At 37.5% G+C, this 18,944-nt stretch overlaps 1 protein-coding gene across 1 annotated transcript; it reads left to right on the top strand.

The window, feature by feature from the left end:
- Positions 1-984: 984 nt before the first annotated feature.
- LOC145782947 (inositol-tetrakisphosphate 1-kinase-like) lies at positions 985-18,853 on the top strand. Its single transcript, XM_082594710.1, has 10 exons — positions 985-1,091; positions 1,171-1,195; positions 4,029-4,154; positions 4,376-4,493; positions 5,623-5,721; positions 11,495-11,535; positions 13,438-13,530; positions 15,180-15,326; positions 17,212-17,374; positions 18,469-18,853. Exons 1-10 carry the CDS (start codon positions 991-993, stop codon positions 18,678-18,680), a joined length of 1,125 nt encoding a protein of 374 aa, XP_082450836.1. The 5' UTR covers positions 985-990; the 3' UTR covers positions 18,681-18,853.
- The last annotated feature ends 91 nt before the right edge of the window (positions 18,854-18,944 follow it).

Here is an 18,944-nt window from a genome sequence, read left to right as displayed (position 1 = left end):
TCAATTTTTTTCAAGAAAGTTTTTTTAATTTTTTTAAACTTTTTAGCAAAAACTCCCCGCTCTTATAGAAAACGTTTTGCAAGAGGTTTTCGCATGCGTGATGGCAGTGTCTTATGCATTAAAAATTATTTGTATTTTTAGGGTGAAATTTTTTTTATTTAGGGTGTTTCAAATATCTGGTGAAATTGTATGCAATCTGGTAAAATTTTAGTTACTTTTTGGTGCCAATCAGCTTCCAGCATCTGCCAACACTGATTTACTGTACAATCGAAACTGGTTCGTGCAGCACTGCAGCAACCGGCATGGATGAGTAAGCTTTCTGAGAGGCGTGGTTTTGCGGCTTGAGTTGTAGCCTATTTACTTATGGTGATGTCTTACAGGATTTTGTAATTGTAAACTACTGTTTTGCAGCTCAACAAGTCAGAGTTGTTAAATAAGAAGCAGTGTTTTGAGCTACTAGTATTACGCTTGAGTTAGCTGCAAAAGTGTTAAACCCAGCACTCAGTTGTCATACCTGATAGACACTAAGACAGCCTGTCCAATTTCTCTATTCAACTCCATAGATTATTTTTAAATTGTAAAGCTTTTGCGTGTTCTTCTTTGCTGTTACGGAAGAGTATTTCTAAAATTTCAACTACTGGTGTAGCAATCCAAAGGTTACTGCAATCTAGAAGAAACCAGTAGCCTACTACTTTCAAATTTGCACTGCTATTTTGCATTCATCAAATGCTAAACTTTTTAATTTTAATATAAAAAAATTCCACTTAATGGCAACAAAAAGTTAAATTGACAATTATGCTCATTTAACAATTAGCCGTTTGTTAACCATGGTTCATCTTAAATACCTTGATAAAAAAGGTAGCAGTTACCACAACTACAAGACATTGTAAAAATATGCAAACAGTACCGGTAGGCCTATTGAGTTGCTTTGTTTGAAAACTATAGAAGTTTATGTCTACACTTTAGTGTTTTTATTGCAGAACTTGTTTGATGTTAAGCATGCCAAGTAATGAGAGTCTAAGAGTTGGATGCTGGTTCAGTTCAAAGAAGAAAAAGAAACTTAGCATTGATGGCTTAAGAATATTGTTCAAGTAAGGATCTTTGAAATGCTGTCATGATGAAATAGTCTTCTTTCATTGATAAGTATAATACATGTATTATTTTTTGCAGGAAACATGGAGTTGAGCTTTCAGAGGTGAAGAGTTTTATATTTTTATGAAATCCACTAATTAATGTTTTTCTTTTATGAGTGCGTGACAACATGTGCTACCGGTAGGCCTACTGTTTTTATTTTATTTTTGTATATACCATATCAAAAAGTGTATTTTTATAAGACAATGAGCTCTATGACAATGGGAGAGCGTCCACAACAGCAAGATATAAAAACTGTGTGATAATTTAAATCCTCATGCCTAGTCAGAAAACTATTTATTTTTTACAACTTTCACCATGGTCCTCTGGCCTCTGTACATTGTTAGTGATTGATTTTGATGGTTTGGTGTGGTCAAAATAATCCGCTCGTGTGTGGTGTAAGTTTGCATTTGCAAACTAATATTGCATTTTGTTCAATATCAATTAGCGAATCTTTCAATCCAGGCTCAACAGGCAATTATTTTGCTAGTGTAGCATCCTATCTTTTAACCGTCTTTGACTGAATTGTTGTGCTTTTTGTATTTTTGCTTTGTTTGTACCACTATCTTGTGTTGTGCTTCTGTCCATTTTGCATAATCTGCTTGGGTACTTCTTTTCTGAACAATTAATTTTACCTCCTTCAAATACTTGACCTGTTGTGCTGCATAATCTTTCAGTTATCATTTTTTGTGAGCAAGTTGATCAGTTTCTCAAATGTTTGGATTAGACCATATGTTTGCTGTGATACTGTAAGGTATGATTTCTTTGTATTTTTTTTACAATATTTTCTTTTAAGTCTTGAAAAGAGCTGTATGAATAGCCAAAAACGTTAGCTTATTGTTTTTTGTTTTTTATAATGTTAAATGTGGTGTTGTTGCTTAGTTAGCCGATGTCTGTTTTATCAATTTGCTGTTTTTGAAGTTCATGTCTCAACTTTGTACCTTCAGAGTTGAACTATAGTTACTTATTTCTCAGTCACCTCATTTATTGATTGCACAGCTAGATCATTTAGCGATTGTGCTATTGGGCATACTTTATATAATAAGTATTTTTACGTGCATAATTGCACATGAATGAAATATATTTTAGTGGTATGGTGATGTCTGCAGTATTTTGATCAAAATAGAATCGGTAGGAGAAATGCCACCTTGAAGCAGTAAGCTGTTTTATTAGTTTTGTGCCTCTTCACTGATCATAATGTCATTGGATAGAAAATAATAATGAATATTTGCGGTGATGTAAAACATTCCTACTTACACTTTTGATGTGTATACTTACTTTTGCAATATCATTGATTATGTCTGCGTGGGTATGGGTACTCCTTTTAGAATAAGTTTCGACCACCTGTGAAATCCTTTGTAACTCATTGTTTGTTTGGAGATGGATTTTTCATCTGTCTGAGTGAACCACAGCCATAAATGTTTTAAAATTTAAGGCCAGTCTCTACCAGCTAACTTGATGTATGTACGGTACTGTATGATATAGTGGGTGATTTTAAAAATATTTGCATTTAAAACTATATCTATGCGTTGTACGTTATTTTTGCAGCATTGTAACATAGAAATGATTGCTTTCAAAGCTTGAACATTTGTTGTCAAGAGATAAACTTGACTTTGATTGCCAGCAACCATAAAAAATGCTGATAGTGATATTAAAGTGTCGCTGTCTTTTTTACACTATGCAGTACCCAACCAGCAAATTTCAACTGTCTGCTACTATTTGCAGACAGCCTTTTTTTGGAGATTTCTAAATCTTACAGCTGCATCTGTTTATTCAAAGGAATTATCTTATAATAGAGGTTAATCACAACAAATTATAGCCTTCTCAATTAAAACGTAAATTTTGTTGTTGTGTTTATGCTAACAAATTTAAGAAGTTTGGGTAAAGGTTGCGATGCGGACACATGTCAGTTTTATGTGAGTGAATATTTTAATTAATAGTTCAAAAATAAATTTTAATTTGCTTTTTATTTTTCGCAAAATTTTAATTCAATTTACTTTTGTTTGTTGGAATGCAGAAAAACGATATTCTTGAAATAAAATACAGTATTAGAAGTTAGAACCAACAAAAGGAAAAGGTGTCAAAACCGTATTGGTTTATAAGACGTGCATGCAAAGATCTGATTCCAAATTGCCTATCCAAAATTGTTACGCATGAATCATTACCATGGTCGACACATCGGTGGCAAATCTGGCAATCGCTTCCTTAAAACGTAACAAATTAACTTTACTAACCTGTAGGTTAGTGAATTTTGTTTAAGAAGTAAACAACTACTTTTCTTTGTCAGATGTATGGAATCGTATACCCTAACGTTACTAGCATGATTCCTAACGTTACTAGCATGATTTACCACTGTGACATCATTGATTATAGGTTAGGTTAATTGCCTAACCTATAAAGTAATTGTTGCTAGATATCGCTATAACCTATACCTATACCCACAAGATATCAGCTAATTTATATCTACCTCACTGAAAACGATTACCTACCCAAATGATTCCTACGAATTCTGTAATTAAACAGAAGCCGTCGCTGCATTTTCAAGAAATCACCAAATCGGTTTTCTCCGAAAAAGGCTGTCTCCGAATTGGCATTTCTCCGAAACGGGCCATTCCGACATACGAAATTTCAATGCCTAATTTCTGGAGCATAAACAAAACGATTTCTGCGATTGCTCTTGTTTAAGGTGTTCAATTATTGATACACTTGAGAGAGAGAGAGTTGTCTTTATCTGACTGCGTTAAAGACATAAATAGCATCATGTGAGGCACAACAAAATGCAATAAAAAGTGAATGACATCATGCAGCTTTTAAACTGCCACTAAAAGGAAGTAATTCACTTGGCAACACACTCAGGTGATGAGTTTTGATAATTTTCTACCTAATATTCTTCAAAGATTGACTTCGAACACAGTCTGGATGAACAAGGTCCGTTCGATGCAGTGATCCATAAGTTTACAGACTTGATGATTGAGGAGATGAGTGGGAATGAACGAGCGGCTATGTATTTAAGTGATTTTCAGGTGTGTTCCTTACAACCAAATGTAATGTTTAAGTCTGTTGGAGTAGAAAAGCTGACAGCATACCTTGGTTCAATATATATTTAAATAATTTCCAAACCTTTTTATTAATGTCATAATTAAAATTTTGTAATTGAAAAATTTACTTCATCGCTCTGATATGTCACACCGAATGAAGTTGTAAAATTTTGGTGAATGATTCTGCAATTACTTGTTGTTTACAGAGGTATCTTGAAAATTATCCAACTACAGTACTGATTGATCCACTTCTCAGCATCAGGAAACTTCTCAATCGATTTGAAACTTACGAACTTATACAAGCTACTAAAATATGCAGTCAAGGTTAGTGGTTACAAGATTTTAGAAGAAAAACCAAACTACTGTAGGTTGACATCAACTGCTTTTGCTCTACTTTAATTGCTTGCGGTCTTAAAAACTGAACGCAGCGTCGCTTTGAAAAAGAAGTCGTTTTTTCGGTAGGTCTGTAAAGAGATACTGACAAAACATAATCCTGCTCTTGCTGAATAACATTGTTCGCACAATGAAACCAAAAAAAACTTTCTTTTCAGAAAACGTTTGCTGGTCTTGATCTAGTTTGAATAAAGTTACGTAACTCATATATTAATCAAAAAAACAAACTCGATAATTAATTCATCATTTTGTTGTCAATCAATTGTTTTAAATGAAGTATTACAGATCCTATCATTGTACATGAGATTATGACAAGAAAATGAACCATGATCATGATCTGAAAGCGCAAACATTTCCTAAAATGTATTAAATATGTTTCAACAAAGTAAATTGATTAAAAACAGTTAACACCTTTGCATAGTTTGTAATTTAACATTTTGTGCAGCATCGCTGTTGTTATGAACTAATGTGCAAAACGTGCTTACAATGTAACTGTCAGCAAAGAAACTTTGCCTGGTCATCGAATTTCTTGTTGGTAAGCTACCCAGTTTGCAAAGTCGATCTTTACAGATTACAGTGTTAACGTCTGCAGACAGTGAATCAACTTTTAAAGGAGAAACTTCTATGCTGGCTAAGCAATAAGCATAGAAGAGAATATTTATCATACAATTCACATGGACCTCCTAAATAATACATGGATACTTTTCTGAGTAAAATGACTGATTTCATTGTTAGTTTTTTATTGTTTTTTTTTTTTTAGGAAAGTAAAATGAATGCCAAAGGCATATTTAGGAATCGAGGATGCACACCGCACACTTTATACCATACCGTTTGGAGGTTGCTCAACTAAGTTTTCTGTGCAAAAAATAAGCATTTGAAACCCAACTGACAACAGTTGAAGTGAACTTTCCATTAACCAAGACACATTTAAAACCGTTGCGGCTCAAATTAATACCAAGCCAATGTCCTTAAGCGACATCAGTAATATGTATGTAGTGACATTACCAAAGGGAAATACTGTTTGAAGCTGATAACTCAATATGCGTTCGATTTGTTACAGACCACATTATTCACGTGCCCACCTTCTGTTTCATCCATTCCAAAGATAAGGATTCAATATCGAGACAAATGAAAGACGCCAACGTGCAGTTCCCCATTGGTGAGTTTTTAGCTGATTTTAATTTTCAACAGTTTTTTTTCAACGTTGTTCACGTTTAGCTTTCACGTCTTTCAGTCTTCAACAATACATTTAGCATTGTTACAAGTAAATGTGTTGCGCTAGTCAATCAATCTATAAACATCGTTTCTGCATCAAACACTGTTTTTGGAATATTTCATTTATGAAGTCACAATGAATGGTATTGGCATTAAATGGGTCTGCAATCTGTATGTTTCAAGACAATTTTTTAATACATTGAAAAAGTTAACAGATGAATTTTAATACGGTTTGTCTTGGTTCCAATGGAACTCTTCCAATGCGCCTGGTTGTGCTTGCTCAATCAGTTCTGTTGTTTGCACAATGCCCATCTACTGCGTGCTGAAGTTATGCGTCATCGGCGTTTCACAACTTTGAAAACTCGTTTTCCATATACCGCAACCACATAAAACTATACCACAGACTTTATCAATTTTGTACAAAGAATTAAGTCAAACGATTTTGCCTTTCATATGAAAATAGTAAATAAGAAAAAAACAAAACAAGTGAACTGTATCATTTGCAAAAGTCACTAATGAGGTAAACGTTACTATTAACACCATTACTTTTTGTGGTTGCAACTTCAGAATTTTCGAAGTTTACACAGCACGTGTCTGGTATTGAGAGCTTTTGAAAGGGGTTGCCGGTGTTTCTATGGGCACCGCGGTTCACCACCAACAAAAAGCGCAATCTTTGGTTGAGATCCTTGTTACGAAAATGGTAGCGGTTGCCTGCTGAACTAGTGTGACTGCGCTGGTGAAAGAACTTAAAACTGTTTGTCGCTATAGTTCGTATTCTGATTTTTGAGGCCAACTGACACGAGCAACTGCCTTCAGTTGACATTCATGGTTTTATCAGCCGGGACATTTACCCAGACAGCAAATCAATCGTTCTTTACATTGATTCTGCAGACGTTGAATCAATGTAAAAAAACGATTGATTTTCTGTCTGGGTAGTTGATTCGTTGCTCAGAACGAATAACCACAATGTGAATGCATCACTCTGCCTCTTTCACGACTACTTTAATCATAGGCGCCTAACTATTTTTTTGACCGTTGGGGCGAAAGCGTGTTTCATCAGCAGCAACGTAAATTCAGCAAAATGTCACGCAGATCGATGACGTAATTACGCCGTCACACTAGGATTGCTTTTATTGCCACACTCGGAGTTATCGCTACGTTCGACCTAACGTTAATTATTATAAACAAAACTCGATCACTTCGGTTAAGCAAACACATGCCATGCGTCTGCTAGCGGTTGATGGACTGCGACTCTTTAAGCTAAGCACAACATAAAGTTCAGCAACGAACTAGATTTATTAGCATGAAACACGAGACGAAAAGGTTTACTAAAAGGTATACTGTATTAATGGAATTACAATGTTTTGAAAATGGAATGCAAATACTAACTTGATCATACGCTTGAAAATATACCTGTTGAAAGTAAAATCATTCATGAAAATTGAATGAGGCTGTTCACCAGGCATTAAATTAAATGATATGAGATGTTCTACTGGTGCAAATTAAGCTAAACTATCACAAGATGTATACAGTGACAATCTGCTTTTATTCCGACGTTTCGTCAATCAGACACGACTGACTTCTTCAGGGGGCTAGACCAGGTAGTGACTACCTGTCTAGCATGGCAAAACACAGGACATATTGCTGAAAACAACTAAACATGCAAAATGAAAATTCAACTTCTGGACAAAAAACTTATCGCGCGCAAAGTTTGAAATAAGTTAGAAAAAAGGGGGGACTTAATTGCGATCAACAAGAAACTTAAATAACAACAAGATAGGAGAGTGAACGGCATGAGTCATGAATCGAGTTTTGTACGCACTACTGCACAGTTTTACAATCAGCATGAAACCAATTTAAAAAAACGTCAAATCAGCACTTACAATAGTTTTTTGTAGATAGCGGGAAAAGAGATGCCATCATTGCGATTCATTACATGAGGCTTTTGATTGATGAACCAACTTTCAGAAAACATTCGCTTTTTATAATCACTTTCAACTTTTAAAATTTTAGAATTGCTCCAAGTTATTTTATGATCTGAAGTTATGGCATGCATGCAAGGAGCGGAATGTTCAGGGCGTTGATATTTGAAAGCTCTTTTGTGTTCATTAATGCGAGATTTGAGATCTCGTTTTGTTTGGCCAACATAAATTAAATTGCAATCATCACAAGAAACTTGATACACTAAACCTGAGATTTCGCTTTGATTCAAGGGGTCTTTTAAAGATGGCAAAAATTTACTTATTGTCAAGAAAGGTTTCAAAGCGACTTTTACACCAATTTCATTTAAGATACGCCGAATTTTTTCAGAAACTCCCTTAACATAAGGTAAAGAAACAAAAGACTTATACTGGGTAGATGGGGGTACTAAACTTTTAGGTTGTCGTTGGCAAGCATGCTTTCTTGGAAATCCATTGAGGCGCAAAGTATTGTGTAATGCTTTGTTCTGTCGTGAACGTTCATGCGGATCTGCGACATGTGTGTCAATGCGGTCATACAAAGTTTTAGCTACAGTAAGTTTTTGATGTTTGGGATGGTGTGAATTAAAATTTAAATATCTGTCAGTGTGTGTGGGTTTTTTGAAAATTATAGTGGTCAACGTGTTTGTGGCATTGTGACGAATAACTGAGACGTCTAAAAATGATATGGAGTTGTTTTTTTCATGTTCTGTTGTGAATTGAATTGAAGAAGATATGCTATTCAAATGTTGATGAAATTGGTTGACCGCAGACTTTTTTATAATGCAAAAAGTGTCATCTACATATCTCACCCAAAGTTGCGGTGGTGTATGGAATGAAGTGATGGCAGTGCGCTCAATGTATTCCATGAAAATGTTAGCCACGACCGGGGAAATGCAAGAACCCATCGGCGTACCATAAATTTGACGATAAAGAACGTTATTATAACAAAATACAGTAGACTCAAAACACAATTTCAAAGCTTCTGTGACGTCATTGATAGAAAGTTTAGTGCGTTCGTGTAAAGACTTATCTTGCGAAAGTAGTAGAGAGATAATCTGCAAACATTCTTTGAGAGGAACGGAAGTAAATAAGCTCACAACATCAAAAGAAACAAAGCAATTATTGCAATCAACAGAGGTGTTTTTGATTAATTGTACAAACTCAGATGAATTTTTTACAGTGTATTCTTGGTTCAACAATGGCGATAAAATATCAATTAAAAATTTCGATAAATTATAAGTAGGCGAACCGATAAAGGAAACGATAGGTCGAAGAGGGGTGTGGTTTTTATGAATTTTGGGCAATCCATAGATTTTCGGAGTTACACTCTTATTACACTTAAGACGATGATAAACTGGCATGGTGATTTTTCGTTGAGTTGCAAATCGCCAAACTAGTTTGTTTACAGATTTTTCAATAGATGCAATAGGATTAGGTCTACGTCTTAAAACTTTATATGTAGTATTGTCATTTAAAAGTTCAGAGAGTTTGTTATGATACTCAGAACTGTCCATAATTACCGTTGCGTTCCCTTTATCGGCTTTCATTATTTTGATGGAGCTGTCAGATTTCAGTTCTTTTAAAGCTGTCATTTCTTCTGGAAGAAGGTTAGGTGGTGGGGGTCTTGCCGTATTCAGAATTTGAGTAATCTTTGATCTGGCCATTGCAACACCAGCTGCGTCATTTACTCCTCTGTATCCTTTTTCTGTTGCCGCTACAATATCTAATTTAGGAATTGACTTGGGCGAAATGGCAAAATTGAGACCTTTTTTCAACACTTTGATTTGAGGTTTAGTGAGTTCTTTCTGGCTTAGATTTTTCACCCATCGGTTTGTCAACGATGATGTATCATTTCTTTCTGAGAGCTGTGTTTGTCGTAAAGCAGCTAACTTTTTTTCATGAATTTTCTTTGTTTTATTGTTTGAAGAATGTTGCGTTTTAGTGGAGTAGTGCAGTAAATCTTGGACATGGCCTGACTTTAGCTTGCTCTTCAAAAAGTCATAAAGTTGATTATAAAATGATTTTTTCTTCTTAATTTGAAAGTGACATTCCGTTATGCGCAATTTTAAAAATTCAAAACCGTGTTTAGACGCTAATCGAAAACCACGAGATGTGCGAATAGGGGGAGAAAACTGTAGACTTTTAGGAAGAATTCTTTCTCTCAAACAGCAATGATTAAACTTGAGATGCTGATATAATTTGCTAATCTTCAAATTTTCATTCACAAGTTTCCTCGCTTTTCTTAACACGTCCTTGCCATATTCTTTTCTGATAATGCTGAAAATTGAATGAGGCTGTTCACCAGGCATTAAATTAAATGAAGAAGTCAGTCGTGTCTGATTGACGAAACGTCGGAATAAAAGCAGATTGTCACTGTATACATCTTGTGATAGTTTAGCTTAATTTGCACCAGTAGAACATCTCATATCATTTAAAATCATTCATGTTTACATCAATTCAACAGCACGTCACCTTGAATAAATTTAGAAGTTGCTGACATCCGTAAACAGCCCTTGAAAATAGTTACGGAGAGACGTTTGATTGAGTTTTCCACTTGACATTTCTCCCTTTTCACTACAATGTCGCAACTTATGACTGACCTGCTTTCAATTCGCTGTAAAACGCCGGTTTTCGTGTTGTAGATGAAACAAAAGATGCACATATTCCCGCCTTTGATCGGGTTTCTATGGCAACGGCCGTGTGTGCGCAATGCGGTTTGTACCAGCCCTTGTTGCGTTGGTTAATGTTAGTGGTTACCTCGGACCGATACTTCAAGTTCATTTTCACAGCGAACGATTCACTGCAGAGGTTTCGACTTTCGAAAGCGACATCGAGCAACGCATCGAGTCTGTTTGCAAGTGCATAAAGCTAAACGCACGCTCCGTGTCTACGTAGCAAATTGTGTTGTTTTTGGGTGCGTCTGCAGACGTTAAATCAATGTAAAATGACAGATTTTGTTGTCTGGTGTGGGATTGTAGCATCGCTGCTCGTTCTGGTGATTATTTATCGCGAAGCTGTTGCGGTTTGCATTTAAAAAATGTTTTCCTGCTGCCGATCGCTAGTTTATTTATTGTTTTATGTATCAATACAGCATAAAAGTTGCCCCCACGGAGAAATATGCGTGGGGGCCGGGCCCCCACGGGTTAGGCGCCTATGACTTTAATCATTGAATACTGAAAAGTTTGCGTGTTCATTAGGGCAATTATCGTTGCAACTAGTGCTAGAAACGATACTTTAATCTGTTCTTGTCCAAAGTGCCCAACTATAACGCCGATTTGCATATGAAAATAAATCAGTGCCAGTGTATAACCAAAGTAAGGAAGTTTGCTATCACCATCTTTTATGTACGTCACATGTGGCTGAATAAACGGCATATCCGCACCTCAAAAAAATAAGAACGCTTTCTCTTTCAGTGTTAAGCATATCGTTTGGTTTACAGAAGTTGTAGAAATTACGCCATTTGTCATCAATGAACTGTTCAAATATTATATGACGCTTTTTTTCTGAACAATTTGATTCAGTTCAACAGTTTTGACAACATCCTTTCCGATGACGTCATATGATACGCATAGTATGTCTGTTGTTGACTGAAGCAAGAATGAAACGTCTAGCTCTAGCGTTTGTTTCAGTTTGTCTATTTTATACTTGCATGGCTGCACTCACTTTTATACCGTAGCTATAGCTGTTATTTTTCATCCGAATTCATGGTTTTATACAATCACTAACATTTATGTTTTCTTTTTTGGCTGTTTGCAGTTTGTAAAAAGAACATTGCACACGGCACCGCCTCACACAAGGTAAGCTCTCGTAAGATCAAATTTTACGATTTTTGCCGTTTTGCTTTGGTATATTTTTTGTCTGACTAATTTGGTTAGCAATAGTTCTGTTATTTTACTTTTGATTCAAGTAATGGCGTCTACAGGCATAAAATCAATGCACGTCCACAAAATTTGCCTTTGTCTACAAACGTTGAATCAATGTATCAAGAACACATTTTTCTAATTATTCGCCAACTCCACCGCTTTGTTTCCGTTGTTTTATCATAGAAATACAGTATGCTTAATTAACCTTACAAAGCTCGTGCTACGTGACTCAGTCATTTCATATCTATGCCGGTCGATTTTAATTAACGCATATACCGACTTCACTGTGAAGCCGAACGTCGTTTTCTTATAAATTTATTTTAATAATTATTTTCACGCCATGGCCAGCTGTCAGCGACTGCTTGTTTGTTTTTGGTAACCATTGGCTGTGCCACCAAGTCGTTGTCGTGAAAGATTTATGGTGTTCCATGAAGTTGTTTGCATACTTTAATTGCCGGGACATGTTAGTTTAACGTCCCATTGACGTCCAACGGGCTTGGCGTTTCCATTTTCCGCAAAGACATCATGTTTGACATCGTGGGTTCGGATTCAAAAGCCCAACATGTAGTTGGTTTCGTGAAACTGGTAGCTCTGAATTCATATTTACTCAATATGTGGCCGCGTCATATTTTCCGGTATGTACAGCCAAATTTCCAAACCCTTCCTACATGCTTTCACATCCAACCTCTCAAGTTGTGGAAATAGATTTGACATATACTGTATACTACACTTTCAAACATATCACGTCTCATTGGACGACACACTGACGTCAATTTTCCATACCTTTCAATTTTTTCACATTGATGTGCTGGTAACTGCTAGAAGTAACGAATACATTCCAGTGGTAGCAACAGCAAAGCTTTTGTTTGCTTCGAAGTGGGCGGGTTCGCTGTGTCACTTCAACCATTCAATCTATTGTCCTGCCCTCACCATGGTTCAGTTAGTGTTCAAAGGAGACGTGACAGGTGGTGACGGGGTGTTAACTTCACCAAGGGAGTCATACGCCAACTTACGCTCATTAAAATGGAAGTCTTGGCATGGCGATATTCGTTGTAGCAAACCATGAAACATAACAAGCAAACCTTGACCATTACATACTTTAATGCTTTCAAGGCGCTTAGTTAGTGTTGAAAGCAAATATGTAGTCATTGTCTTCACGGTGCATTACTGTTACGTTTTAGAACTTCAAAGCTTGTCTGATCGTGACACGATTTTTAACGGACCACGCACTGTAGCATGCTAGTATTTCTTTTCCATCATTTATCAACACATTGTTTTGTTCAATAAAAGAAAGTAACCCTTGAACATTGTTATTGATTAGAATCTACGTGATGGTGTCTAATTACTTTCGTATTCAATGCAACAAGCCTAGTACAAGGCCTACACGGTTTAGCGACATTTGGTAGCTGTGTGCAGAACATCATCTATGCAATCAGACTGCCTGATAAGACTAGTTTATTAAACACGGCACGTGATGATAACTATACACTATTCACCAAAGAAAGCGAGCATATTGAAGTACATTGTATTGTGTTTCACTTTGCCTTGGTAGCTGGGTTAACCTAACTAGAACAAACACAACTGCTATGTGGGTCTATATCGTGAAACCAAAGTGGTTTATGATGAGATTTCTGACCACTGTTCAACCAGAGGGTTAAAAGTTAGCAAAGCCTATATGCTTGATTAGTGGGTGCGAATCCCCATCAACCCGCACGGTATAAAAGTTATGCTTTATTGAGCTATGTTCAGTTGTGAACTTCTATTCATAACTCTAGGCTTACTGCTTTTGTACGGGGCTTATATGTTTTCTTGACGTTATTTGAACGTTATTTTTAGATGTCGCTCATCTTCAACGAGGAAGGCTTGGCAGATGTTGACCCTCCGTGTGTGGCGCAAACGTTTATCGACCACAACGCATTGTTGTATAAGGTACCTTTGCCTGACGTCCGGTACAAATCGCAAATATGTTGCTAATGAAACGGGTCGGTGTTGTTTGTTCTGTTAGCCTACGATGTGATTGTTTTTATTCTTTCTGAAGGAAACACGCTAAAAAATTATCCCATTCATGTTACATATTTTAGGCGCGAGTCAGGGCTCGCCAATATTGTTCAATTTTCACATAAATGTGAGATTAGTTTGAGTTGCAACAATGCTAACACCAGTAATCATATCCTTTTTCATGCGCTGTATTAAGCCTGTATTATCTGATCAAGTTTAGGTCACTGTTGAGAAGAAGCGATCTTCCTGGCGTCAGCACTACCCGACTACTCACTATAGAACAGCGTGCATTGTGTTTCACTAACCATACCGGTGTAGCCTCCACACTAGCCATCAAGACTTTTCCAAAGACATGTGTTTCTCCGCAGTCTAGTGTAGGCTACACCAGTGTGGTTAGCAACACACAATGCTCCTGTAGCAGCGGTTGAGAACCATGTGGCATAAATTGGTGGTGCGGTACTGATGAGCCCAGATTCATGGGCAAAACACGTGTCAGTCGCTGTCACTTCTTGCTGTACTCGACTGCCGAGAAATAAGTTTAAGTCAATCGAAGGACTCTTTCTTGAGTTAAGGATTCAACAGAAGGCAGCAATGGTTAAATGGTCTTTGGCCGATTTTCAAAAGGCCAATTTACCAACTGGTCATTTCGAGACAATCCATCTTTCTGCTCTACAGTTGCACCCAAGCACGCGTTCTCTTAAGTTGGATCTTGTGTTTGCAGTTCTGTTTCTTATTCTGCGTTACTCACGTGTCATTTAATACATTTGCGGCTTTGATTTGCTGTTTTAAATTTTGCGGCTTTGTGGACCTCGTGCCATTTTGCCTAGCTTATCCTTTATTGCACTGCGAATTGCTTTAACTGCTTGTAGGTTGCGCAAAAGCTCAATGATGAGCGCATATTTTATTTAGTATGGAAGGCCTTTATGGGTGAAATAACTATTCAATTTAGGACCGGGTAAACTTTTGAGCAATGTATGTAAAAAAATATGTTTGCAAAGTACAAGGATGTTAGACACTTCAATTTACTTCCTGCTACCTGAGCGCTTTGAAAAAGCACAATAAACTGTTTGAAAGGAAGCTGGTGTTTCTCCGGCGCAATTATCTAGCCTACGTTTTCGATGTATATATCTATGCCATGCTGTGAAAGTGACACACAGGCCATCCGTTGCGCTTTGAAATGTGCTATATCAGCGCTTTTGTAATTGGTTTATTATTGTACTGTATGAGTTTATTTTGTTACGAGTAAAAATAACACGCATTCATAAAGCAAAGTTAAATAAAACGAACGATCACGTAGAATGTGTGGATACTGCAACGGGGGGCTGCAAAATGACCAGGAAGGTCTTCTTGTCTAGCAGCCACCCTCAACAATAAAAGAAACGGTTAAACATAAAAAAGCAGGATTATACGATATTTCCGCGCTCATTGCGCGACATCTAAACGTTGCTTGGTCGTCAGAATCTGGAGCAGTGTTGGATGCATGACCGAAACCGCTGGACTTCCGTTGTTCCTTTTTTCTGTCGGCATACACATGTCGCCTGTCAATGCTACTTGCTCAACATTCTGTCACAATGCATTAGATCTACGTGATAGCGGACAACTATCACATGGTGAAAAGACCTTCGCTGAAGAATTTCACAGAAAAACGATGGACCGACCATTCCACTATTTTTTTCAATTCCCATGACATATCAAGTGGGGATTCCCTGAGGTCGAAATTGACCACAGTAAGTTGATGATAGGTTTCGTGAAATAAATCCTGTTACACTGGCATTGCATAAAATACGTTAGATGGTGTTTGAACTGTGTTTTTTCAGCTATACACCAGAATTATACCTTTGACTATTTGATCCAATGCGTTCGACGTAAACTCAATACCGGAGGAACAACATCACAGCTGCTTGACATCTGCCTGGCAGCGTATTTGTAATGTGCAGGTCGCTGCAACAGATTAGGTTTATTAACCAATCAGAAGAAAAGATTCATATCAACTGATTGCAATCATGCACGTAAGAAATTAAATGAACGTTGCGCCATCGCGGCCTAGAGAGTTAGGGCCAGGGAAGTCATTTCGATGGCGTTGGATCGATTCCCACCTCCCGCCATAAGGGAACGTTCAAATATTACGTAACGCCTTCGAGGGGGAGGGGGGGTTTATGCAAAGCGTTACGTTAGCGTCACATCGGGGGGGAGGGGGTTCAACCAAAACGTTACGTAACGCTTTCGAGTACGGAACGGTAGTTTTTTGTGCTGAATTTGTAGTGAAAAAGCGTTACATGGGGAAGGGGGGGGATTAAAAAAAGCGTTACGTTGGCGTTACATGGGGAAGGGGGGGGTCAAAAATTCGGAAAAAAAGCGTTACGTAATATTTGAACGTTCCCTAACTCGTTTTTCTTCTGCAATTACCAAACAGAGTTTAAAGCAAGAATTAACTCTCCAGCCGAGTGCTAGAAGGCTCATAATGACTGCAGTCACAGCTGGTACACAGAGAAAATTGCCCCATGTTAAAAGTGTCTACCACTAAAAATACTCCATCTGCTGCAGCGATCTACAGATTACAAATACGCTACCTGGCAGACGTTTAGGGAACGTTCAAATATTACGTAACGCCTTCGAGGGGGAGGGGGGTTTATGCAAAGCGTTACGTTAGCGTCACATCGGGGGGGAGGGGGTTCAACCAAAACGTTACGTAACGCTTTCGAGTACGGAATGGTATTTTTTTGTGCTGAATTCGTAGTGAAAAAGCGTTACATGGGGAAGGGGGGGGTCAAAAATTCGGAAAAAAAGCGTTACGTAATATTTGAACGTTCCCTAACTCGTTTTTCTTCTGCAATTACCAAACAGAGTTTAAAGCAAGAATTAACTCTCCAGCCGAGTGCTAGAAGGCTCATAATGACTGCAGTCACAGCTGGTACACAGAGAAAATTGCCCCATGTTAAAAGTGTCTACCACTAAAAATACTCCATCTGCTGCAGCGATCTACAGATTACAAATACGCTACCTGGCAGACGTTTAGGGAACGTTCAAATATTACGTAACGCCTTCGAGGGGGAGGGGGGTTTATGCAAAGCGTTACGTTAGCGTCACATCGGGGGGGAGGGGGTTCAACCAAAACGTTACGTAACGCTTTCGAGTACGGAATGGTAGTTTTTTGTGCTGAATTCGTAGTGAAAAAGCGTTACATGGGGGAGGGGGGGATTGAAAAAAGCGTTACGTTGGCGTTACATGGGGGAGGGGGGGGTCAAAAATTCGGAAAAAAAGCGTTACGTAATATTTGAACGTTCCCTTACTTGCTTAAGTGATAAAGGTTCACGGATGACAAAAGAGGTTAAATTTAGTAACATTTAGCAACTAGCACTTGCCTTCATTTTCTAATGAAAATATTTTTTTCCGAAATTTTTCTTTTATGGACGGTCTTCTGGTTCAACTCTACATTGTGGAACGGAGTGAGGAAGTCCGAATTTACAAAGGTTGCCAGCAATTCGAAGCGAAACAACTTACTTTTTACCATTTTAAATCGAACTATATTATGTAGTCTGCAGTTGCAACGCGTTTTTCGGCTACATACATTTGCTAACGATCACCATTTTATTCTATGACGTTTCAATATAGCTGGAGGACCTGAATGCTCAACCTCGAGACATTAACCTCAGCATTGTGAAGGGATTAACTCGACAACTTCATCACGAGATCAACATGACCATGTTTGGTGTCGACGTTATCGTGTGCCCTGATACATTGAAGCATTACGTCATAGATGTCAATGTATTCCCTGGTAAGTTGAATTTGCTGTGTCTGTCAAGAGTTAGACAGAAAAATCCGTCATTTTTACATTTTCTGTATAGAATTCAAATTCAGGTGTTCTCCAGCAGCTCTAGTAGATATATGTCTTTGCCTCACGCAAATAACTGAATTTATACACGACATTAGAACATAGAGCAAACGGCGACGTTAGCTGAGAATATCTGCCTATTTTGAACGTTCTATAACTTACACAAGATAAATGTGTCGACAATCGAATTTCTTTTTTGAACAATTTCAGCTAGACTTTTTGTTAAAAAAATACTCAATTGTAACATTTACCCTGTACTGTATATAAAACGTTCAAAGTAGGCAGATATTTCCAGCTAAAGTCGTCTACGCCCTTTGCTCTAATGTCGAGTATATATTCAGTTGTTTGCGTGATGCAAGCCTGACATACATCGGTATGTCAACAAGACAATTATCGACTAGAGCTGGGGAACACCTGAATTTAAATTCTATACAGAAAAGTGTAATTGAAGATCACATTTTCTCATGTACAGTTGTACACAATGCGAAAACAACGTTTCTTTCTATCAAACAATTTAAGATCATGTCCAGAGACAGGTCTGAGCATCAAACCAAGATCTTAGAAGCCTTGTACATAAAACGTAACAATGCACCTTTGAACAGACAATTGTAATCTTTCTTGCTCTCTGTATTTTAAAATTAGTTTTTCGCACTTTGCCTTTCTACCACATCAATCTCATGTGATCAGATCATCACCTTTTGTTGCAGTTACCTGCTGTGTGATTATCGTAGAGCCTATATCGTTGAGTTTGGGCTAGTCAGAAGTACTGTGCAGTTTTTTCCCTGTTTATAGATTTAGTAAACCATTGTATGTATGTTATTCTTGTGAGGAAATCTTGTGATGTCGAAAATGTTCGATATTTGATTTGTTGCGTAACTTTGTGTTTCTGTAAATGTAGTAAACTTGAATATGTTAAACTTGAACACGTTGCTCGGCTTCATATTCCTTTGGTTCAACGTCATAACTGCCTTGCCCAAACAAACCCCATAAGACAAACCCAACGAGCAACTTCTAGGTAAGATTGTGTTTTGCTTCAGGTTACGACGGAGTTGAAAATTATCAAGAAATGCTCGTGAACGCTGTCATGGAAAAGCTGGGAGCAAGGTGCAATGGTTATGGTGTCAATGGAGTGAAGAAAAACGGTGCTCCTCTCGCGAACGGAGATTGCAATAATTCTCATCTTATAACTAACGGGTCCCAATCACTGCTGAGTATGAACGGGGCTGTGCGGACAAAAGCAGAAATGTGAATTTTAATTTTTACTTAAATTTACGAATCATTCGTCAACAATCGCCTTTGTCGGGGTATGTTGTTTCGCCCACTGAGCAAACGTTTCATCATGCTTCGGGCCTCAATTTTTAATTTTCGTTTTAAACTTGCTTCAAGTGATGCATGACGAAACAATATTTTATATAAAGGATGGCTGTGCTTTTTAGAGATTGCTCGTGTACATGCAATGATGTGATATTTAGCTAGAAAATATTTAGCTATGCGTATTTATATTCTCGACAAA

The sequence above is a fragment of the Aplidium turbinatum genome, chromosome 1, assembly GCF_918807975.1.
Source record: "Aplidium turbinatum chromosome 1, kaAplTurb1.1, whole genome shotgun sequence".
Lineage (NCBI taxonomy): Eukaryota > Metazoa > Chordata > Ascidiacea > Aplousobranchia > Polyclinidae > Aplidium > Aplidium turbinatum.
The sequence above is the reverse complement of the archived record's forward strand: the minus strand, read 5'-3'. Positions and strand labels throughout refer to the sequence as shown.

Coding starts and splice junctions, on each gene's coding strand:
- LOC145782947 (XM_082594710.1), top strand. CDS start 991: ATGTTAAGCATGCCAAGTAATGAGAGTCTAAGAGTTGGATGCTGGTTC. Junction 5,722..11,494: donor CAACGTGCAGTTCCCCATTG/GTGAGTTTTTAG, acceptor GGCTGTTTGCAG/TTTGTAAAAAGAACATTGCA. Junction 13,531..15,179: donor ACAACGCATTGTTGTATAAG/GTACCTTTGCCT, acceptor ACAATGCATTAG/ATCTACGTGATAGCGGACAA.